At 38.5% G+C, this 24752-nt stretch overlaps 1 protein-coding gene across 1 annotated transcript in view; it reads left to right on the top strand.

The window, feature by feature from the left end:
- Positions 1-22382, top strand: part of LOC148874480 (signal peptide peptidase-like 2) — a 115074-nt gene extending 92692 nt beyond the window's left edge. Inside the window, exons 9-14 of the mRNA XM_088963533.1 lie at positions 1590-1643; positions 1716-1808; positions 18881-19023; positions 21158-21228; positions 21716-21799; positions 21906-22382. Of these exons, the coding sequence (XP_088819659.1) occupies positions 1590-1643; positions 1716-1808; positions 18881-19023; positions 21158-21228; positions 21716-21799; positions 21906-22006 (546 nt within the window). The 3' untranslated portion in view covers positions 22007-22382. The remainder of the gene's footprint in view (positions 1-1589; positions 1644-1715; positions 1809-18880; positions 19024-21157; positions 21229-21715; positions 21800-21905) is intronic.
- Positions 22383-24752: the final 2370 nt, after the last annotated feature.

Genomic DNA, 24752 nt, shown 5'->3' with positions numbered 1-24752 from the left:
GAACTCAAGAGTAACTTTCAATCTTGAGCAGAAATTAGATGATAAAGCCAGTACATGGAACCTGCTCTGATACCATGTCAATAAGATAAACAGTAGAGAGTAGAACCAGGTTTCAGGGGTGTCAAAGAATGAATCTGACCCCCACCCCCTAAGAGCCTTTATTATATTATGAATATTTACAAGTAAGCTCACATGAGCTTAAAGAATTTACAAGAAGGCCCTTATAGGCCAAAAGGATTACAAGAAAGCCCTTATAGGGGCTGAAAGAGAAAAAAATAAAGTAATAAAAGATATATAATGCAGCAGGGGCCACAATATTAGAATACATCAATACTCTCCACAACTATTAATGTCAATTCTCATACTATATATAATCATGGCCCAATATTCATAAGGGAAAATTCCTGATCAATACCCTGTACTTTGGCTTGAGTGACAATTTGGTCCCCGAACATTAAAATGCAACAATTCAGTACCCGAACTTTCAAAATGTGACAATCCAGTACCTGAACTTTTAAAATGTGACAATCCAGTACCTGTCATTAACCAGTCCGTTAATCAGCCATTAGGTGACACTTGAAAAGTCCAAAATGCCCTAAGAATGCCTTTCAAGTGTCACTTAATGGTTGATTAACGGACTGGTTAACAGCAGGTACTGGATTGTTTTGGGTACTGGATTGTCACATTTTAAAGTTCGGGGACCAAATTGTCACTCGAGCCAAAGTACAGGGTACTGATCGGGAATTTTCTCTATTCATAAAGAAAAAAATAGATTTGATAACAGGAACCACAAGAGAAAGTTGAGGTAATGAATAGACAGATCAAACTAACAAGATGATAGAGACCCAAACAACTAAAGAATAGCACAGCCCATATCATGTAATTACTATTTAGTGAAACTAAATCACTTTTTGTGTAAAGTTCAGACTTACTACTTCTAGTAACTTTCATACTAAAATCGCAATGTGCTATTTAAAGTAAAAAACAAATATGATGACATGAATGACAAAAGGAAGTTGAAACTAAGAATACAAAGATCTAACTAACAAGAAGGCAGAAATCCAAAGGCGCCAAGCATAAACAAGAACTAAATGAAAACTAATCAAGAACTATGAATACTGTATTGTTGCAGAAGAAATAATAGCAACAAGAATCTAACAGATCTGATCATTATCAACATATTCACCATCAAAGTGTTCTTGCTTTAATACCATCTTGTTATAAAAGAGAAGATGGGACAAGGATAGAAAAGAAGGAAAAAGAGAAGATGGGGCAAGGATAGGACCGATCATTGGGTCTAACAATACCACTTTCCAATCTGTCTCTCTCTAAAGAAAGACCCTTTATATATTATCAAAATAATCAAAAATTACAAGAAAACCCCTAATGGGGCTGAGCTTACATCATTGTATATTTTCTTCTTAAAATAATCCTTTCTCATACAAAGTAAATACGCCAACACAATCCTCATTGTATGTGTCAAATTTCTACATCATTGCCTGTTCATTATGCATTCTAAATATGACTTTTAAGTATATTTGGTAACTTATTTTGTTATACTATTTAGAGCTTATTTTCCCTGTTGACAGGGCATCTGTTTGATGATATCGGTCCTGCAATTGGTTCGGTTACCCAATATTAAGGTAGATAAAGAATCTTATTTAGTATCTATTGATTCATAGACCACACTTATTAATTACCATCCTTTCACTCAGGTTGCTTCAGTACTTCTCTGTTGTGCATTTGTTTACGATATATTTTGGGTCTTCCTATCACCACTTATATTCCATGAAAGTGTTATGATTGTGGTAAGTCTATTCTCTGATCTTCTGTACTTTCCTTGTCTGATACTCTTTTAATATAATGTTTTTCTTATATTAGGCTCTGGATATATGGTTGTTTACTTTGTAAAACCAAATAAACAGATTACTATCTTAAAAATCTCTAATAAGATAAAGTAGAATTGTTTCATAAGTTCCAATTGTTTTCACATGTTGATATTTTTTCCTTTTGAATAGTTTAACTAGAAATATATGGATTTGCTCTGGTCCTGAAGCCTGAATCTGATTTTTACCATCTTATCCTCCCAAACCTTCCAAATCAAGATTCCATTTAGAAGGAAAAGCTTTACATGATATATCGAAAGATTTTTTTTAAACAAGATTATGTCACTAGGAGTAATTCAGAGAGCAATGGGTTGGTCTCTGTGGTTAAGCATTCTTCAACATGCAAGAACTGTGAAAGAACATGAAAATGGCAGAGAACCTCACACCACTGAACTTGAAAATGGTGATAAGTGGAGAAAGATCATGAAAATGGAGGTAAAGATCTTTTAGTTTGAGGAATGGTGTTACTGAAAGTCTTGAAAGTGGATAAAGGAATGGTGTTATTGATTACTGATTAGGAAGTCCATTCTGCTGGTTTCAAAAAGGCTACAGAGCCAAGGTTTGCTTGGTTTTATCAATAGAAGAGAAGCTGCTGAGGGAGCATGGTTTAAAATGTCCCTAATTTCGCTAATGTTTCCACGACATATTTCCATTTTCATGGGTAGTGACATGAAATTTTACTGGAATTGGCATTTCCCCAATGAACACTACCAACACTATGTGGAGTAAAGAGATAGGTTCCACAACATACTTCCATTTCCACTTCCATGGGTAGCAACATGAAATTTTACTGGAATTGACATATTCCCCATTGAACACTATCAATACTATGTGGAGTACAAGAGATAGTATTATAACATAATTTGGTAACAATATTGTAGGTATGTGAAGTAGCAAGTTATTGTCCACCTAACTTGCATGATTACCACTTTGAGCTAACTCAATATTCATTTCAAATATAAAGTTAAATATTAGATTTTGTTTGTGTAATCGATTATTTGGTTAATGGTTAATCTATTACAACCATTTACATTTTCTATGAGTTCAAATTTTGCTTTAAATCATTCTATCATGAAGCTCTGAATATTTAGGTTTATAGGGCAACTTTAGAATATATTCTTTTGCCTATAACCTTAGTTTCCTAGCTTTGTTTAATTGTGTAGAATAAGATAATAATTTAAAAAGGTGTGCCTATGCTTCTTTTATCATTTCATAAAATAACATTCTATATTTTGCACATTTTACAAAGTTTCCACCATATCTATAATTTTTACAGTATTTCTGTACGATATTTCCGACATGTTTCTTATATTTGGATGACCGGCATTTCCACCGACATCAACATTTCAAACCTTGAGAGGGGGAGACAGAAGGTTAGGGATGGTGACATGGCTCTTCATGGACCACATGTAAAGAAGCTGAACTATCGCTTAACAAAAGGTTGCTACATTCAAAGAAAGAATGACTCCATCAGGTCTTGTGAAGAAAGATCGAAGGGTGGATTTTTTAAATTGTATTTGCAGTTTGCAGGTGAAAGTAAAACATCAGAACTGGGTTAGCTAAATCAAACCTCAAAACCACCTGATCAATCAAAGTCAAACATGGCTGGAAGGATTGGAAAAGGGGGGTGATGAATGCAATTTGAGATTAAAGGATCTAGTCAATGTCTTTCAGAAGATCTCTAACTTAAAAGTGAATTGGGGGAAAGTCGTGTTGCTAGAATAAACCTGAGAGATGAAAAAGTTCAAGTATTGGCAAGAATCCTATGCTCTGAGGTTAAAGAATGGCCACTAGAATACCTAGGACTCCCTTTAGGGGGAAATTTGAGAACAAAATGATTCTAGAAACCTGTTTTGGAGAGATTTGCTAAAGATTGGCCCTCTAGAAAAGAATTACATCTCAATGGGAAGGAAAATAACTCTGTTTAGTCTAAACTAGCCAACTTGCCTATATACTTCCTTTCCACCTTTCACATTCCAAGTAAAGTGGTTAGGCAGTTAGATAAGTACATGAGGGACTTACTGGAACTGGATGATGAAAGGAAAGACCATTTGGTGAAGTGGGAACAGGTATGTAAATCCAAGGAACAAGGTGGGCTAGGAATTAGGTGATGGCTTTGTTCAATAAGTGGTTATGGAGATTTCCCCTAGAAGGTGATGGCTATGTCAAAGGGTCATTGGAAAATGGTTGAGATGTAAATCATGCTTCCTCATGCTCTCCCTAGAAGGCAATACAAGTGGTTCTCCCAACATATCTCAATTTCACTCGCTTTCATGTGGGGTGTGTCAATGAAGTCTTGTTTTGGGAGGATTTGTGGCTTGGTGATGTGCCCCTTAATTTGCAATTCCCTTTGCTATACTCTGTCCAACTACAAGATTGAACCCATTTCAAAATTTTATGCAACCTCCCTCTTTGTGTTAAATTGGACTTTGGCTTTAGTAGGGGTTTGAGGGATAATGATTGTGACCCCCTTGTTCTCTTACTAGCCAAGTTGGAAAGTCTTCTTGGATCAAAGTCTATTTGATGGTAGAATTTGGTACCCTCCCCCCCTGATGGTTTATTCTCCTGTGCTTCTTTTTTTAACCAACTTGTCCTTTATGACTCGTTGGAAGTGAACTTCCCAATTAAAGAAATTTGGAGCAAGCCCATCCCTCCTAAGGTTCAAGCTTTGTATTGGGTAGTGTTCCTTGGAAAGATTAATACCTGTGAACATGCTTCATAAAAAGAGTCCCAATTTGTGCCTCTCTCCTAATGTGTGTATAACCGTATACTGTGCAAAGCTTGTGGTGCGACCTATCTTCATTTACTAATCTCCCACCATTTTGTGTCTGGTATTTGGGAGTATTTTTTTTCTCTCTTTGATTGTTGCTAAGCATGCTTAGACACGGGTGTTTTTGGAAATTTTCTCTTCCTTGTACTATTTTTGTATTTGGGCTTCCAATTAGGAGCTTCCTTGTAATTTACTCTTTTCAAAGTATAAAGATCTTTTGAGGGTGTGAACAGTAGCTAACACACACCTCTTGATACATCTCTTCTTCTTTTGCTTTCCTCTTGCTTTCAAAGTATAAAGATTTTTCTCTCCTCTTGCTTTCTCTCTTCTAAACCCTAGCTTTTAACTTTTGTTTTGCAAGTTGGTATCAGAGTGGGTAAAGGCACTTGGGAGTACCTCTCCTACTGATCCTCTCCCATGAGGTGAACTGCTGACGTCAGACCACCACCGGATGACATTAGTAATCCATACAGGCGTCGACAGTAGTCAATGAAACTTACATGGTTTGATTCGCCCTGATTTTAGAGGAATTTTGGTATGACTTTTGCCCTTGTTCAAAACTTCTATGATTTTTAGTGGTTTTTTCAAGGAGAAAATCGCAGAAATTTCAGATCTGATTCGAGCCTTGTACATCATGTTTAATGGCTTCTTCTGATGTAAAACCTAGACCATTCCGGTCGTTTTACTCTTTGGGAACGACAAAAAGTGGTGTCGTAATTTTCTGATCCCTATATAATTTTTGAGAGTTTTTCTTCTCCCTCTATTTTGCCGCCAATCTGGTTTTTTGGCCTCCTTTTGTCTCTTAACCGTGTGGTGACCTTGGTTAGTGGGTCTGTGGCTTTGGTTAAGTATTGGAGGTCCTTTTATGTTGGCGAGAAAGTGTCTTGATAGAATATGGAATCATCTAAGGATGTTCAAATGGTTTCCAGTGTGTTCTTGGGAAGTGCAGATATTGCTAGTGGGATGATAACTACGGTTAAACTTGATGGAACAATTTTTTAGAGTGGTCTCAATTTGCTAAACTTACCATTATTGGGAGGGGTAAATTGAAATTCATCACAGGAAAGGAGGTGAAGGCAAATCTTGAAGACCTGAAATTTGCAAATGGGAATAGGATAACTCCCTTGTTATGTCATGGCTGATTTGCTTGATGCAACCTCATATTGCCCGAAACTACATGTTTCTTCCAACGGCCAAGGATATTTGGGATAGAGTTGTTGCCACTTATTCCCAAGCTAACAATATAGCTAGAGTGTACCGGCTTTGGAGGGAAGCTTGTAGTATGTGTCAAGGGGAGAGATCTGTGGTTATGTATTTCTCTTCTCTACAGTCTATCTAGGAAGAAATGGATCACTTGAAAGCACTTGTATGGAAGGACCCTGAAGATGGTGAGCAATACCGGAAGCACATAGAGGAGAATAGAGTCTTTGATTTCTTGGTTGGCTTAAATCCAGAGTTTGATGCAACCTCCTTTGTACAAGGGGAAGAAAGTCGAAGGACCACCATGATGCAACCTCCTATGATTGATCACTCTACTTTTATGTCATCTCAACCCAAGCAAAATACAAACAAGCACCCTATTACTGAAAAGGTTGAGGATGTTATTTGTGATTATTGCAAGAAGCCAAGACACACTAAGGAAAGGTGTTGGAAGCTCAATCCTCATTTAAAGCCGGAGGAGTACAAAACCGGTAAGAAGGGCAATGCTCACTTGGCTACAGTTGGTAATGATGCTCAACCTTCTAGTGTGCTTGACTCCTCTGATGTAATGGACAAACTCAGGAATATATTGTTGCAGCTGGAAAAGGGTGGTACATCCTCACTTGGCTACAATTGGTAATGATGCTCAACCTTCTGATGTGCTTGACTCCTCTGACGTAATGGACAAACTCAGGAATATATTGTTGCAACTGGAAAAAGGTGGTACATCCTCCTCATCTGGTTCTAGACCTAGTAATCCATCTAGTTCATATGCCAAGATAGGTACTACACTTTCTTGTTCCACATCTTTTAGCCCGTGGATTTTAGACTCTAGGACCAATGCCCATATGACTAGTATACCCTCACATTTTACCTCATATAAGTTAACCCCAAGGAAGGGCAAGATTACTGTTGTTGATGGATCTCGGACCCCTATTTCGAGTCAAGGTGAAGTCAAACTCACTCATAATCTTTCTTTTAGATTTGTTCTTCATGTGCCCCAGCCAAGGATCTAAATATCTGTGCTTTTTTTTATGTTTTACTTATTTTATTTCGAAATCAGTTCAAAGGAGCCGGTTTAAGGCCCGACCACCCTTTGAACCAGTGGCTGACCCAATACAAACCCTGTAGGGGTGTATCGAAAAGCCACCGGCACCATACGTATTAGCCGATACGTGTCGATACTTTGAAACTTGGCCCCAGCTACATAAAAATTTGTTGTCTGTTCTCTCATAATTGCTCAGTGACTTTTTCCTACATATTGTGTTTTTTAGGACCTGAGCACGGGGAAGATGATTTGAAGTGGGCATGAAGTTGATGGAGTCTACCAGAGCATGGACTGTTAAGCCAGACTGAGTTTTGTCCAAATGAGAAAATGAGTCTTGAAATTATGTCATTGTCATTTTGGTCATATGTCTTTCAATTCCGTAAAACTTTTGTTTCCAAACTTGTTTGACTCTGTGCCAAAGTTGTGAAATTATGTCATTGTCATTTTGGTCATATGTCTTTCAATTCCGTAAAACTTTTGTTTCCAAACTTGTTTGACTCTGTGCCAAAGTTGAATTTTGAATGTGAAGTTTGACAACTATCCAAACAATGTAGAACTACATATTTTGCAAGTAGTAAAAGAAGTAATGTTGCTTTCCATTTGATCCATACTGATGTTTGGGGCCTATGTGGTATCACTTGCATGGATGGGTATAAATATTTCATCCTCTTCATTGATGACTACAGTCAGTATACATGGCTCTACTTGATGAAAAGTTGGGATGAAGTTCCTATGATTTTTCAAAACTTCATGAATATGGTAGAGACAATTTGAGAAAAGAGTGAAGATAATAAGATTTGACAATGCCAAAGAATACTTAGAACATCAGTTGCAAAGATTTCTTAAAGATCGGGGTATTATTCACCAAAGTTCATGTATACATACTCCACAACAAAATGGGGTGGCTGAAAGGAAGAACAAGCATGTTGTTGAAATTGCTCGTGGTCTACTGTTTCAAAGTCATGTTCCCACTCGTTTCTACGGTGATGCTGTTGAGACAGTTGTGTATCTTATTAATAGACTCCTATCAAGGGTCCTAAACCTTCATTCTCCTCATCAATTTCTCTTCCTTGATGAACTTCCTTGTAATCTACCCCTCAAGATCTTTGGTTGTGTCTGTTTTGTTCACGATATGAGTCCTTGGTGTAAGTTTGATCTTAAATCAGTTAAATGTGTATTCCTTGGTTACTCTCCAGTCCAGAAAGGCTATAGATGCTTTGATTCTTTATCTGGCAAGAGATATGTCTCTAAGGATATTGCCTTTTTGGAGTCCTCTTCCTTTTTCTAGTCATCCCGTCCTTCTCTTCAAGGGGAGAATGCAAGTGAAGATCGGACTCCCTTCTACCTTCTTGTTCCCACCTCCATTCCTTCCTCTATTCCTTATAATGATGGTATTCCTTCTCCTCCTCCTCCGCCTCCTGTGTATCGACCTTGGTCCTGGCAGCAGTTTTCATCAGGTGCAATAAGAGGGTGGGTCCTGAAGAAGAATGCCCATCACAATCTGGTTCCCTAGACTCAGGTAATCTTGAACCTCCTGACAATCCTATTATTGATTCTAACCTTGATCTTCCTGTTGCCATTTGAAAAGGGAAGATGACATGTAGCAAGTATCCCATTACTAGCTATATGTTTTATGATGCTCTCCCACCTTCCTATTGTGCCTATATTTTTTCCATTTCTTTTGTTTCCACCCCTTGCAGTGTTACAGAGGCAATGCAGTCCTCTCACTGGAAGGAAGCTATGAACCAAGAAATGGAGGCCCTAATAAAGAAACAGACTTGGGAGGTTGTTCCTTGCCCTAAAGATAAGATTCCTATTGGGTGTAAGTGGGTTTACATTGTTAAGTACAAGGCAGATGGCTCAATTGAGAGGTACAATGCTTGACTTGTAGCCAAAGGATACAGTTAAACTTATGGCATTGATTATCTAGAAACCTTTGCTCCAATTGCTAAAATGAACTCTATTCGTGTGATCATATCTCTTGTTGCTCGTTACTCTTAGCCTTTATATCAAATGGATGTAAAGAATGCCTTCCTTAATGGGGACTTACAAGAAAAACTGCATATGGACTTACCGCCTGGGGTAAGCTTTCCTAACAGTGATGGAAAAGTCTACCGCTTGAAGAAGTCCTTGTATGGGCTCAAACAGTCCCTGAGAACCTAGTTTGACAAGTTCAAAAATGCTATTTTAAAGATTGGGTTTGCTCAATCTCAAGATGACCACACCTTATTCATTAGAAGTGTTGATGATAGAGTAACAATGTTAATAGTATATGTTGATGACATTGTTGTGACAGGTGATGATATCACAGGTATCTCTCAGTTAAAGTCCTTCATCGCTTCCAAATTTGAGATTAAGGACCTTGGTGATCTCTAATACTTTCTTGGCATTGGAGTTGCAAGATCCAAGAAGGGAATTTTTCTGTCACAAAGGAAGTATGTACTTGATTTGCTTCATGAAGTTTGGAAATTAGGGTGTAAGCCTATAGAAACTCTTATTGATCCTAACCACAAGTTGAGTTCCACTGAAGGAGAAGTTCTTCCAAATAGGGGGATATATCAGAGATTGGTGGGCTGCCTTCTGTATCTCTGCTTGACTAAACCTGACATATCCTGTGTTGTTGGAGTGGTTAGCCAATATATGCATGGACCCACGACATCTCATATGTAGGCAGTTAATAGAATTTTAGCCTACCTAAAAAGATGCCTTGGTAAGGTCCATTGGTGATAGTGTCAGTTTGTGAGAAGTTGAAAGAGCAAGAAGACAAACACAAGTTCAAATCTGTTAGGGTTGATCAATTTGATCGAACCAACCCAAAAAAGAGGTATTTATATTAAACTTAAGTGAATGGACAAGATTGTCCTTACAAAGAAATAAAAGAGTTGTACACTAGTGTACATGCCTATTATAGTACAAGAAAGAAGAATAAAAAATATAGTAGAATTACAAAACTACCTTTTATCTTCTCTACACTCTCCCTCAAACTGATGCTAGGGTATAAGCAGCAGTTTGTCTACAAGAAAATTATGTTAGGCTTTGGTCATAGCTTTGGTGAAGAAATCTGCAAGTTATAGGCTCAATGACACATATGGGAGAGAGATGTGACCCGCGTGGAGAAGGTCGCGAATGAAGTGACAATCCACCTCAATATGTTTAGTACGCTCATGAAATACAGGATTGGATGCAATCTTGATTAAACTCATGTTGTCAGTAAACAGAGGAATAGCAAATAAGTGATCAATATCCATGCCATGAAGTAGTGCCTTAAGCCAGACTATTTCACTACATACTGAGGACATGCTCTATACTTGGCTTCAGTAGAGTAGAAGATCAAGACTGTAATCAGTCTTGAATCCTAAAAGGTTTTAGGTCTGTAAAACAGAAAAGAAGATGAGAGAAAAGGGAGAGAATAGAAGAGAAGCAAGAGAACACAAGTTGCTGAAAGGAGGGACAGATTCTAACTGATCTGCCGCCGCCACTCTCTTAATATTTATAGGTTTATGTTTCGTACATGACGAAAGGACACATCTGCCCTTGGTACTTACATAATAAGGAAAGTAAATAAAACTGAAATAAATAACAGCTGAATTAGCAAACTGACTCAAACTGACACTACTATAACTGAAACAAATACTGTTGTCCTACGAACACAGTGGGGACCACTGCAGTGGGCCCACATCAGTGTTCTCTACACTCCCCCTCAAGTTGGGAGTAGATGTCTATCATGCCCAACTTGGATAGGTCTGTCTCTAACTTCTTCCTCAGTACAGCCTTGGTGAGGATATCCGCGAGCTGCATATTGGATGTGATGTACGGAAGACACTTCTTGTGATATAACTCTTTCTCGCACAAAATGTCGATCAACTTCGATATGTTTAGTTCTGTCATGCTGCACTGGGTTGTGGGCTATATTAATAGCTGCCTGATTATCACAATACAACATTAAGGGCTTTTCATAGTCAATACCCAACTCTTCAAGTAGTGACCTTAGCCATAAGATTTCAGCCACTCCATTAGCCATTGACCTGTATTCCGCTTCAGCACTGGAGCGGGAAACAACACTCTGCTTCTTACTCCTCCAAGAGACAAGGTTACCTCCCACAAGGGCACAATATCTAGAGGTAGACCTTCTGTCATCAACACTTCCAGCCCAATCGGCATCTGTATAGACTTCCACCCTCATGTGATTATTGTTCTTGAGTAATATACCTCTACGCGGGCATCTCTTCAAGTATGCTAATATTCGTTCTGCCGCAAGAAGATGAGAGATTCTAGGGGAGTGCACGTACTGGCTGACAACACTAACTGCATAGCTGATATCTGGCCGAGTGAGACAGAGATATAGAAGCTTTCCAACCAACCGTTGGAACATAACTTTGTCCTCAAGAGGGTCCCCACCCTCTGCACTAATCTTGTGATTTTGTTCGATGGGTGTATCGGCCGGCTTAACACCCAGCTTTCCAGTTTCTGCCAACAGATCTAGAACATATTTTCTCCGAGAGATAAAAATCCCCTACTTGGATCTAGCAACCTCAATACCCAAAAAATACCGTAGTGCACCAAGATCTTTTACCTCAAATTCTTGATGAAGGTGCTGCTTGAGAGACTCAATCTCTTGACTGTCATTTCCTGTCACCACAATATCATCTACATATACTGCTAGTAGTGTTAGAGAGGACTCCATCCTTTTGATGAATAGTGTATGATCTGACTGGGCCTGTACATAACCAAACCTTCCAAGGGCTAATCTGAACCTATCAAACCAGGCTCTAGGTGACTGCTTCAAACCATACAATGCCTTGTTCAGTCGGCAAACCTTCTTACTTGTCTCTGTATCATAGAATCCAGGAGGCAACTGCATGTAAACCTCTTCTTGTAAGTCTCCATTCAGAAAGGCATTTTTAACATTCATCTGAAATAGGGGCCAAGAATGATTTGCTGCAAGGGATTACAAAACTTGAATGGTGGTCATCTTGGCTACTGGGGCAAAGGTCTCCAAGTAGTCTATACCATAAGTCTGAGTGAATCCCTTTGCAACCAGTCGGGCTTTGTATCTTTCAATAGAGCCATCAGCATTATGCTTCACAGTGAATACCCATCTGCATCCCAACGGTTTCTTTCCTTTTGGTGGGTCAACCAGTGTCCAAGTACTCGTGAGCTCTCCTCATCAAGAACTATTTCTTGACGGTGAGTGTCCATGATATATTCATATTCTAAGAATTGGGCGTTTCGACTGCAGAACACTTTCTGCTCACTTGGGTCATAGAATAGATAACCCACTGAATCCTTTGGGTAGCCTATAAATAGGCAACTGCTGGTTTTGGATTCCAACTTATCCGCACTTGTTCTTCTAACGTGTGCAAGACAACCCCAAATCTTCAAGTGTCTTACACTTTGCTTCCTTCCGGTCCATAGTTCATATGGAGTTTTTGGAACTGATTTGGTTGGAACCCGATTCAGCATGTAGATAGCAGTCTCTAATGCATATCCCCAAAATGATTTGGGTAATTCTGATCGTACGAGAAGTGACCAGACCATGTCCAACAAGGTCCTATTCCTCCTCTCTGAAACACCGTTGAGTTGTGGTGTAGCAGGAGGAGCTAGTTGTGACACTATCCCATTGTCCTTTAAGTAGTCCCTGAATTCGTCAGAGAGATACTCGCCACCTCGATCCGATCGAAGGGCCTTAACTTCTCTCCCTAACTGTTTCTCGACCTCCTGTCTGAACTCTCTGAACTTTTCAAAGGATTCAGATTTGTGTCTCATTAGGTACACGTAACCATATCGTGAAAAATCATCTGTAAAGGTGATGAAGTACACGTGTTGATTCCGTGTCCTAACACTTAGGGGACCACATACATCAGTATGTATTAGGTCAAGTGTGCCTCCAGATCTTTCAGGCTTACCGTCAAATAGCCGCTTAGTCATCTTACCTTGAAGGCAAGGCTCACAAGTGGGAAGATTTTTATGGTTAGAAAATCCAAAGGACCATCCTTTACCAGTCTTGTGATTTGGTCAATACCGATATGGCCAAGTCGGTAATGCCAGAGGCACGTGGGATTAATTGTATCACGATTTCATTTCTTGGGATTTTCGACCGACGTAGTTTCGGTTAGGTTAGTTTCTAGAGAAAGATGTAGAACATAGAGACCATTCTCCAGTTCCCCGCATGCGATGAATTTGTTATTCCGTTTAACAGTAATCATATTACTAAAATAAACAGTATATCGATCAGCACACAGTTTAGAAACAGAAACTAAATTTCTTCTCAAGTTCTGTACGTAAAGACAATCTTTAAGTACAAGGACTCCTTCTCTAAAAACTAATTCTACGGTTCCTATCGCTGCAGCTGCAACACTTGCAGTCGTTCCCAAGAATAGTGTCACCTCGCCATCACTCAATCTTCTGCCAACTTTGAACCCCTGCAGTGAGTTACACGCATGAGTTGAAGCCCCGGAGTCAACACACCAGGACACAGAAGTAACTAACATATTAGTTTCTATGACACAAGTTTCAATGTTACCTTTCTTAGATTCCAGGTAGGCAGGACAGTTCCTCTTCCAGTGGCCGATCTGTTTGCAGAAGTGACAGACATCCGATGCCTTGTTCTTCTTCTACTTCTTGGGTTTGGCAGCTTTCTTCTGGGGTTTCTTTGCCTTTCTCTTTTTCTTGCCCGATCTGTTAGCTTCAGCAAGCATAACCACAGGCTCATCCTTCTTTAAAAGATCCTCGGCCCTCTACAACATATTGCTGAGTTCCTGGACGCTGACATTCAGCTTATTCATATTGTAGTTCATAGTGAACGCATTGAAGGAAGAGGGCAAAGAATTCAGGATGGCATCCACTTGCGTGCCAAGATCTAGCCCGGATCCAAGGGCTTCAAGTTCGTTAATATATCCCATCATCCGAAGACAATGGTCATGAACTTTCTGCCCCTTGGACATCTGCGCGGTCATGAACAATTTCAGGACCTTCTGTCGAGTAGAACGGTTCTGTTCTTCATACATTGTTCTTAGACTGTCCAATATGTCCTTGGCTAGTTCGATCTGATCGAACTGCCTCTGTATTGAGTTGTCTAATGAGGCAATGACAAAGCAGCGGGCTAGGGAGTTCTTATCCTCCCAATCTTGGTAGTCCCTCCTACGGGCCTCAGAAGCCCTATCACTCGGACGTTCCGGGGCAGAATTTTTCACCACCTTATCTAACTTTTCACAAGTTAGGACCAGCATAAGATTTCTGTACCAGTCGGCATAGTTTGGGCCCTTAAGCTTGTTATCATCTAGAAACTTTGCAAATTGACCATTTGCCATTTTCTGATAAAACAGCAAGAACGTTAGTCCACAACCTTAGTTTGATTCATGTTACCTACATAGATATGGCTTTTAATCTATGTTCCATTCCCATTTGTTCATCTTTGAGATTTTCCCTCCTTTCTCAGTGATGGAAACGACGGAATGTCTCTGGAAATGTGGGAAATCACATAGGGTGCGTGAAGCCAACTGTTTCAGCTGCATAACCCCACCACCTTTCTGTGACGGATCATATCCACTCATCAGATGAGCTTCCCTTTGGTCTCTGTTAGACAAGGTTCAGAGCCGTTTTCAGGTAAACCTTTCTGTCCAGTGAGTGCACACCCATCATATTCAGGTTACGCCAAGGTACCGTGAGAGAGTTCCCATTTTCTGGTGAAGCCTCTCCCACATCGGTCTATGACACCCCTATCATCTAATGAAACACTCTAACAGATCCAACAGCAAATGGATAGCCCAATTTTATGGTGCGTTTCCTCATTACTGATGGACCCATCATTGTGCTAATGACGGAAGGCCTTTAGAGAGTCCATCAAATGGATCTCCCTATCATACACACTCATATTTGCTTGGAGGGAACAAAATTTACGCCCTAGTTCTAATTTAGGTCAAACCAAAGTGGCTCCCACTGGCTTTCATAAAGCCAGATTTCAGGTGGGCCTCAATCGGCCTGGGGTTCCGTACGCATCCCTTTTTAGGGTTGTGGGGCCCACCAAGTAGAGAGGGGTCATCCAATGACCTTAAGGGACACCATGGCGATGATGTACATTCAGCCATGGTGTCCGCAAGAGCCAGTAACGAGTTAACATGGGCCAAGTGCTTATGGCCCATGGTCGCAGCACATCATACATCCAAACATCACATGTAAAGGAAGAATTGATCCAATCAATTAACTGCTGTAAAGCCCATCGAATGGCCCATTTAAAACTTAAAGCATTAACAATTAATGTTTACTAGGTGTATGGGCTGAATTGGAGTTAGCAGTTCGGCCCATATAGCTTTTCTCACAACAATGGGCTTTTGCAGTTTTAACCCTTTAAAACTGGGCTTTACAGGTGGGCCGAATTAATCCCTGTAATTGAACATCAGATTCGGAATAATCAGTGTGAGAAATATGGACTGAAAAACAGCACCCTTCGAATCTCAGATTCGGTCCAAACAATTTTGGTCTAATCTAGTCCGAAAAAGTCCAAAACTGATTTTCAATTCAAGAATTAATTCAAGAGAGATCTGAAATTAATAATTTTTTATTTTAGACAATCACAAATCAAAAATATGTATTGTTCGTACCACCTGCAAAACAGAGGTTAATCACAAAAGTTATAGTTTCATAAACTGTAAATCGTAGTATGGGATTTCTCCATCTGCAAATCTCCAGCGCCGCCATCTTCTTCCTTCTTCTTTAATCAAGAAAATAAATAAAAACAGAAATCCTATTTCTATTAATTAATTACATTCTTGATCAAATCCTATACATTCAGTCTAGAAATATAAAAAATAAATATTTACAGACCGAATAATAATAAAAGGAAGAAAAAAATGTGCGCAGACTATTTGCGCCAAATCTGCACTGCGATCTCCAGGTTCGAACAGTCCATTAAATCAAAAATAAATAAAGAACAATTCTAAATAAATTTTTGGATTTAACAAAATTAATTTCAGATCAAACGCCCTTAACAAGAAATCATTTATTGAAAAAAAAAAAAAGAAAGCAATCTGCGCAGATCTTGGCAGAACATTTTCTGTTCATCTGCGCAGGGTCGGATCTGATTTTCTTTTGGTTCAAGATTCGAACATGTGGCTCTGATACCACTGAAAGAATGGTAGGATCCATCTAATGGACGCCAAGAAGGATGCGGAATGGGGGGCGAATTTCAAAAAAAATTTCCTACCTTCTTCCAACTGGGAATCATATTCCCTAAATTTAGAATACATTATTCAAGGATCCTACTTGAACCATAAACAAACCAGATCTGAACCAAACGGAAACAGGAAGGATTATACCTGATCCGGAGAAATAATATCTCCCAAAGTTGGTGTTCACGCCCAAAGAAATGACCAAGATCCGCTCCTGCTGAAGATGACACAGCTGTGGATGGAACGGAACCAGCAGGGTGCGTCCTACACACTGGATTCTTCACATGAACCCTCTGGAAACCTTGAACACCGAATCCTAGTGTCTTTCTTGCAAGACTCTTGTCAAGAACTGCTTTCTTGACTTCCTGTTGCTGCAAAGATCCAATCTTCCAACAGGTAGTGGTGGCGGATGAAGGAGGAGAAGTCCAGGGACGAAGAGGGCAGAATTGTCTCTTCTCTCTGGAGTCTGTGAGAGATCAAATCTCAGATTGCAGGATGTGTTTCTTGCTCGCTCAAACCCCTAGTTCAAAATCTGATATTTCTCCTAGGGTTTTCTCCTCTTTCTTCTTGATTAAGAAACCTTCCAATATTTTGGGAATTATCCCAATCCAAATCAGTATTTGGATAGAGGTTAATCTCAATCCTATCTTCAGATTAAGTTAGTTAACTCCTGATCTTATCAGGAGGTTACCAGATTCAAATCTAATTTGAATTTGGTCTCTTAGAGTGGATAAGGTCAAAGACCCAATCCTTTTACTAACACTAATCTCAGATTCGCCCTACGAACTGGTGATCATAACAGCCCAGTTCGAAATGGGCTTTTGGCCCATTATATGTTCAGTGTTTAACCAGTTTCCAACCTGCTGCCCAGTTGGGCTTCTTGGTATGGCGTGGGACCCAAGCATTGATCTACACACCAGCCACATGGGTTCGGCCCAGCCTTTATTATAAGGCCCAGCTGAATTCACTGAAAAACTCAGTGACCCCCTTGAGCCCATCACATGGACCCTATGGGCCCAACACTTACATTAAGTGGTCCCTGGGCCAAGCCATCTTATAAAAACCCAGGGACTGTGGGCAGGTGCAAGATTAGCCGATCAGGTATTATCCTAAATGGTCTTACACTTAACCTCTCAGCCCTTAATGATCAAGCACTGCCCGACAAGAGAAGACCTCTCCCTTGGCTGCAAGGAACAGTCCCGCACTCTCTACTCACATGGATCCCGGGAATTAAAACTTTTTGCAAATCTTTTGAAACTGTACATATATATATATATATATATATATATATATATATATATATATATATATATATATATATATATATATATCTTATTTTTGCAAAACAAAATTCCAACGATTGAAATCAACTGCCGGCAGTTTGGTTTCCATCAGAGAGAGTGCATTCCCGATCATTACCATTGTCCGACAAAGGGGCTGATCCTGTCACTATGACCACTCTCTCAGATGAATTCTCAGACTGCCCAACATGTCCAGGTTTTGACCCCCACTAAGGATCTCACTGATTGACACATCAAAGACGGCCCGATCCGACACCTAGTGATGTGTCATAATCGAGTCTAGGGGTCAGGTGTAACTTTCCAGTTTTGTCCATCTGTCTCCAAGGTCTAGGGCAACACTGGAAATCTGGTCCGGTTCAAGGGTTCAAGCAATCCCATACTGCATGTGCCTTGGGTCTTACCCTGATGGCCGAAACAAGCCATCCCAACACTTGGTGGCACATCAGTATTAGCCTTGGCAGGAGAAATCTCCCCATACTGCATGTGCCTTGGGTCTTACCCTGATGGCCGAAACAAGCCATCCCAACACTTGGTGGCACATCAGTATCAGCCTTGGCAGGATAAATCTCCCCAGACTTATCCAATGGCTGTGAACATTTATAACTAACACAAGTTTCTAAAAGTGTCCAGTTTTAGGGTCTTACACAGAATTACACCAAACAACATGAATCAAACATGCACTTTATTTTATTTCCACTAAATAACAAAAGTACATCAAATCCGATTGAAGCTAAGGGCATACAAGACTGTCTAACACTTTGGCCCAATATTATGTTTCTATGGGCCATTAGTTTCTTATTTCTAATCCTAAGTGGGCCTGAGTTAGTAGGCTTTAGTTGTTCTTTTATTATACTTTAGTAGGGGCAACTTATTTAGTGCATTCTTTATTGTGGACAACTTATAGGGTTAGATTCTCTGTATTGTGAACTATGTTTTGGATTCAAGACTCATTCTTAGAACTGATTCTTCAAAGATAGAAATTTTAATTTGGAAATAAAAATCACTATTGACTCTGAACTAATTCTTCAAATATTCTTTCTTTGGAGTAGAATTTTAATTACATTTCACTTCATCTCCTTATCCTAGTCTGTAAATGGGACCCATTGCTTTGGATAGAAGTGTAAATAGAGAACACTTGTTTGGGGAGTCTATTTAGTGGGGAATTTGAAATCAGAATGATATTATCTTCTCAGTGTGACAGCTTTAAGCTGTTTTCAGCATTCCTGTTAATGGCAGGAGTTCCTTTTTCCCCATTATTAATCTATTACACTGTTACTGTTCAAAAAGATAATGGTGCTTGTTCCAGCCCTAGAAGTACTTCATATTATAATCTTATTCCTTTAAAATTATTTTTCCTTCTTACTATTTTTAATCATTACGGACCTTTATTACCTTTGCATTTAATTTTATAGGACCAATATTGGAGTTTAGACTGCCAAAATATAGCATATATCTATATGATTAACAACTAATAAATTATAAAAATTTGACTGCTTCTTTATTTATAGGTTGCCCGTGGTGATAATAGTGGTGGACAGTCCATTCCTATGCTTTTGAAAGCTCCTCGATTTTTTGATCCCTGGGGTGGGTATGACATGATTGGCTTTGGGGACATTCTCTTCCCTGGTTTGCTTGTTTCCTTCGCTTTCAGGTACTTTTCTAACATGTTTATCTAAGGTATTATTTTGACTTTGTTCTCCCTTGAAGTTGTATTTTTATGTACATTGTATTTGTATGTTTAATGAATTAGATGTTTGTAAAATACCCAAGTCCTCAGATTCCTCTTGCATTGCTATGAACAATATTTTCATATGAATCAGTCTTTCTGTAGTTTTATCAAAAGAGTGTGATGAAATGAAAATGGATAACCACCTTATTTCAAATTTTGGGGTTGAATACTTAGTAAATTGATTAAATGAATAAAGATATTTTTCCACACAATACAAAGATCCATATGCCTCATAAAGTGTTAGCATCATGGCCAGAGGTGTACCATTGGGGCATAAAGATATGTGAGATATGTAGAATAGTGTATGCCTTGTAGGAGGTATTCACTTCCACTTCGCTTTACATGCTAGGTGTGTCCCAAGTATATGTTACAGTTGTAACATGATTTTTATTAAGAAACAATATAAAGGATAGGGCACATCATTCTTTAATATTCTCATTACATTATATATTGTCCACATCACAATTCCTCTAAGATCTCCTCGACTCTTAATTTTTTTGGTTCTTTTTTGGATTTTTTTGAAAGAAAACATCAAACATGAGGCTATATAAACTCAACCACAACAAATTTAGGTTCCTTTTTACTAGGAAACTGAACAGTCCATGCATTACATTGGCCACTTCTAGTGTACAGTAAAGATAATGAATGGTTGATTATACCTCCTGATTTAGAATCTTGTGATTGAATCCAAGTGTTTGTCTTTTATGCTTTCCATAGCTGAATAGTTCTTTAGTGTCTTTTTCTACTTAGTGACTTAGGTATTACGAGTTTTGAGTTCAAAACTCAAGTATTGATTACAATAAGGGTTATTGAAAGTATCATGCTTAATTTTCAGTTTTATTTTTGAATGTGATGGTTTTATTATTACATTTTTCTATCATGTCCTTTTATAAATTTTCCTGATTTTCCTTTCATGGTATTTGATTTTTATTATTTTATTGTATTTGTTAGAGTCCGACTATGATACCAAAAAGGCATGATATCTTAAAAACTGGTGACTAATCAACTGGTATTCATCAGAATTCACCAGGGGGTGTCGATCGATAAATCTTCTTCCAGTATCATACCCTTCCGGCATCATAGACATTGCTTATTCGTTATTACATATTAATTAAAAAAAAAAATGTGCTTGGGAGGCTTGAGCCTGCTTTATAGTTTATGCCTCATGTCTCAAGATAATTGAATTCCTCATCTCACACCTTTTAAACTTTGATGCCAAGATTCATTGAAGCAGAGACAGAAATTGAGAGGAAGAAATCTGAAACGTGTGGGTGCAGGAATCCCTCATTGAGCTACATTAGCTCTTGGCTCAGGGAACTACCCAAGAGCTGAGATCCTTTCTTTGTTGTAGGGATTAAAATTCGCATACTCTTGAGGCGAACTTATATTATTGTAGAAGGAAATTCTGATTGGGTGATTTTGACTAAGCTCACTTGATGTCTGGCCTCTTAGACATTAGATTGGAGAAGAGTAGGACCGGATCCTTGGCCACTAGACTGGAGCTGAACAGCTTATTCAAATTGGTGTCTTTCTGAACTTCTTTTTGATTTTTTCTTTTCTTTGGGGAGGGGTGGGGGAGCAAGGGAGTGGAGAGAGACTTTATATCTGGGTGTGCAGCAGTAGGGCTAGGTTGCATTTGATATTTAATTGAGTTTAGTACCAATGGTGTGTTAGCTATAAGCTGTATGTTTTCTACCCCCATCATTTGATTGAGTGCAGGGGTGTTGCAGTTTTTGTTGCATTAATAAAGCTCCTTCACAAGGTTACTGATAAAGTGAATCTAAAGATCTCATTCACATTGTTTGCTACTAGCAGTATCCGAATCCTCTCATGCCATTCAATATGTGTTTCTTCATAATAGATACAAAATAAAACTTGGGACAAGAATAAACATAATGATCTACCCAACAAATGTGACCAAAAATAAAACTTGTGAAAGGTAGGGTAGAAGTCTTTGCTTATTAATATTCTATTGACTCTTTGTTTCTTCTGATATTACATGATGCTGCAAAATCAATTCTCTCTTAACTCTCAAGGATTTACCTGGCTGATGCAGATATGATAGATCAACTAAGAAGGGTATTATAAATGGATATTTTCTTTGGATGATGATCGGCTATGGATGTGGTGAGTCTCATATATGTCATATTGTTTTTTTCTTTAGTTACATCCTCTAACTTCTATAACATGAAGTTATTTTTAACCATGAGATTAGAAAGATTATGCTTGTCTGAACTATTATCATTATGTACAATTTGTGGTAAAGCAAGTCTTTAGTTGAATGAGGTAGGTGTCCATATCCAAAATTTGTTGTCAATCTTTACATAATTAACATGACCATAGAGTATTACAATGTGCAGTAAGCAACAATATACATGACCATAGTGACAATAATGGTTGTGAATGTATAGCAAAATTTTCTATAAAATGGTAAACTTCCAAATCTGACAGAATTTGCCAATTTATTTACCTACTGGTTCCTGTCTAATTCCATACTCCATCTTTTGTTACCAAGTCATTTTAATATTTGATTCTCTGTCTAGGTAAGTTGTTAAGAATAAATGAACACTCTACTGATCTCTTTTTCTCCATAATTTTATTTTCTTTATTGCAGGCCTTTTCATCACATACCTTGGTTTATATCTAATGGATGGGCATGGTCAACCTGCCCTTCTATACCTTGTTCCGTGTACACTAGGTAAAATGAAATATTGCCTTATCAACCAGAATTCACATCCCTTTTGGTGTTACTGAGGGAAGGCAATTGTTGTTAACTTGCATTTGTTCGCATTGTTTTCATTCAGGGGTTATTATTGTATTGGGTTGGTTGAGGGGTGAGCTGAAGCACCTGTGGAACTATGGAACTGACGAATCATCAAACAATGAACCTTCTGCCGAAGTCTGAAGCAAATCAGCTGTTTCCCCAAAGCAAGATAATGGGCGAGCCCCTTGGATCTGCTGAAAATTGCCAGCACGGTAGATGCTGGGTTAGGGCATACCGGTTCTCCAATCTCAGTCCTGACAAAAATCAGATTCATTTGATATAGAGTGCATTATGATGGAAGAGCATAACTGTCTGGCAATGATAATTAACCATTCAAGCTTCCTGTTTATAGTGATTGTTCCTCTGTTTCTGCTTCCAGTCATTCAGTAGGGTGTCAGCTCAACACAATGTTCTTCAAATTGTAATGTCCGAAACTAAATGATGTTTTTCATAAGCTCTTCTTCATCGGTTACTCTGAAAAGAAAAACAATTTATACGCAAAGAAGCCATTACCCAATATTGGTCCTAGTTATTTGGGGTCTTGGGAGGCGTAGACTGGACGCGGCCCTATACTTTGACATTTTTATTAAAATTTGCTATACATGCAATAAGGGGCAATTTCATCGGTAGTTTGCCAGTAACATCTGAAAAAAAAATACTGTATATCTTTCTTGGGAAAATCTATACTGCTGGAATGACATGATACATCGACCAATGAAAGCCTCCCCACCCAGGTGGTTACTACTTTTATCATTTTATGGTACCGGTTTATCCGGTATCATACTCAAATCCTTCTTTCTTTATTTTAATTTGAATGAATGAACGTTCAGACAAGCAGGTAGAACTCTTCCCGATAAAGTCTCGTTCTGGAGCTCACATCTCCTGTACTATCATCGGGAGATGTTCCCAATACAGGGTTGGGATGTGCTGTGGGGCATCCCCTTGTGAGGCGCAGATGTTAATTCTTCGTTTCTGATGTTTGTTGTTTTTTGTTTTTCTTTTTTTCGATATATATTTGAGTTCAAATCAGCTCCCCACAATGTCCCACAGCATATTTCCGCCATGTATTAGGAACATCTTCTGAGACATCATCATTTCTAGTATTATTAGTGTTGTGAGATATTATTATTGTGTTGTGAGACGTGGGAGCAATTTTGTGGGGGATGATTTGATCTCTAAGTATTGTGATGGTTTGATTTAATGAACTTTAATGTGATGATTAACATTTCTTTTCCACTTGTTTCAACACCATCCGCATGGGGGCTCTCCCTTTGACAAATTGATCCCACGTAGGTCACCACACTTGCCACTAAACACCGTCTCACCAGGGTCACCCCATAAAGAAAAGCAAAATTAAAATATTGGTTTTGATGCTTCCAGCTTTTAATCCCAAACATTTTTTGCCACTTGGAGGGTTGATGCAACGTGTCCATATCATCGATCTGACAGTATTGGCTTCTGGTTCTTCTGTGTGTATCCCTACAGCATACCTTGATTTCCTTTCTTGCATCGCGTTCAAATATAACATGTGCTGTCAATGGCTCAAAAAGGTACAAGTATGATGGGATTCTCTGCAAGTAAATACGCTGCACACACTCTGCAAGTATGGTTGTCCAGCCATACATTGGGAACGTCTCTCCATGAATTTAACATGTATGTATGGAAGATATTTCCAATATGCGTTATATGTGCAGAATTCTCATTTGCAGGAGATCTGGGCACGTTGTGAGCCCACTTTTACAAGTATTATATTAAAAAGGGTAAAAGACTTAACACCCAACACCCCCCCCCCCTCCTGAGGTTTCTCCCAAATATTTTTCAAATTGGACTAAGACCTCTTCCTTGTCAAATTATAATGGAGGAATTAAAATGTCTAATATATTATCATGTGGCAAATTTGGAATTAAATGGAGTTTTATAGAGAAAAAAATACTCATCTAATCATCTTCAACCTTCAACCAAGTACATTCATGGTTACCACTCCACCTGAATTCAAGCTTAAGCACTTTTTAAGTACATAGAAAAATGTAGTTGGTTGAGAAGTGCTTATGATTCTAGGTTACCCTTGGAGTAGTCCTAAGAAAAAGGTTGGTAGACCACTCGACCTATTGGACAGCTTTAAGACAAAGGATTCTAAGATGATGCAAGGCAATATGGTTTTCATGATGTTGACATGTTCACCCAAATAATTTCAGCTCATATTGAAATGACTGCACATTTGATCCAAATTTGATCGCGCCTAATTTTCCAAGGTACATGCATGCTCAAAAAAAAAAAACAAAAAACTAAATTTTATGCCTTATCCACTTCAAAGTTATTTTCATTAGGATTAAATCCTTTTCTCAAAACTCTACTAAGGTTTTCTACCTATGAGTTATCTATTCCAACTCACAAACCTAAACCATGCTAGGGATTCAAACTTACACCACAACCAAGTCAAGGTAATCTCCTTTATGTTCAAATTGAAATTTCAAACCCTCACAAAGTACAAAATAGCCTTTTGATTTAAGTTTATCTTGATCCTAGAATTCTTAGTATCCTTATAGTTCAAGGAGCTATGATTCAAGCTTCACTTTTCACCAAATGGGGCTGATTTTGATGCTCCTAGCATGAGTTCAACATTCTCTTTCTTAGTTTGTTTGTCCCAGACACAAAATAAATGATCAATTTGCAAAAACATTCTTAACATATGCTCATGTGAAGCAAACAACACTTATAAATTCATAGTCCTATACAAGATAAGAACATAATCATATTTTTGTAGGTAAGTTCCTATTTTTGAAAACTTGCCTAACAAATTGAACCCTAGAAATTTTGGCTCTAAGACACTATTCACTAAAATCCATATTTGAATCTAAGAATTTTTGACATCTTGTGCACAAAAAAT

Source organism: Nelumbo lutea, chromosome 1 (genome assembly GCF_056320005.1).
Source record: "Nelumbo lutea isolate HS-2025 chromosome 1, American lotus-T2T, whole genome shotgun sequence".
Lineage (NCBI taxonomy): Eukaryota > Viridiplantae > Streptophyta > Magnoliopsida > Proteales > Nelumbonaceae > Nelumbo > Nelumbo lutea.
This window is presented reverse-complemented; position numbering and strand designations above follow the sequence as displayed.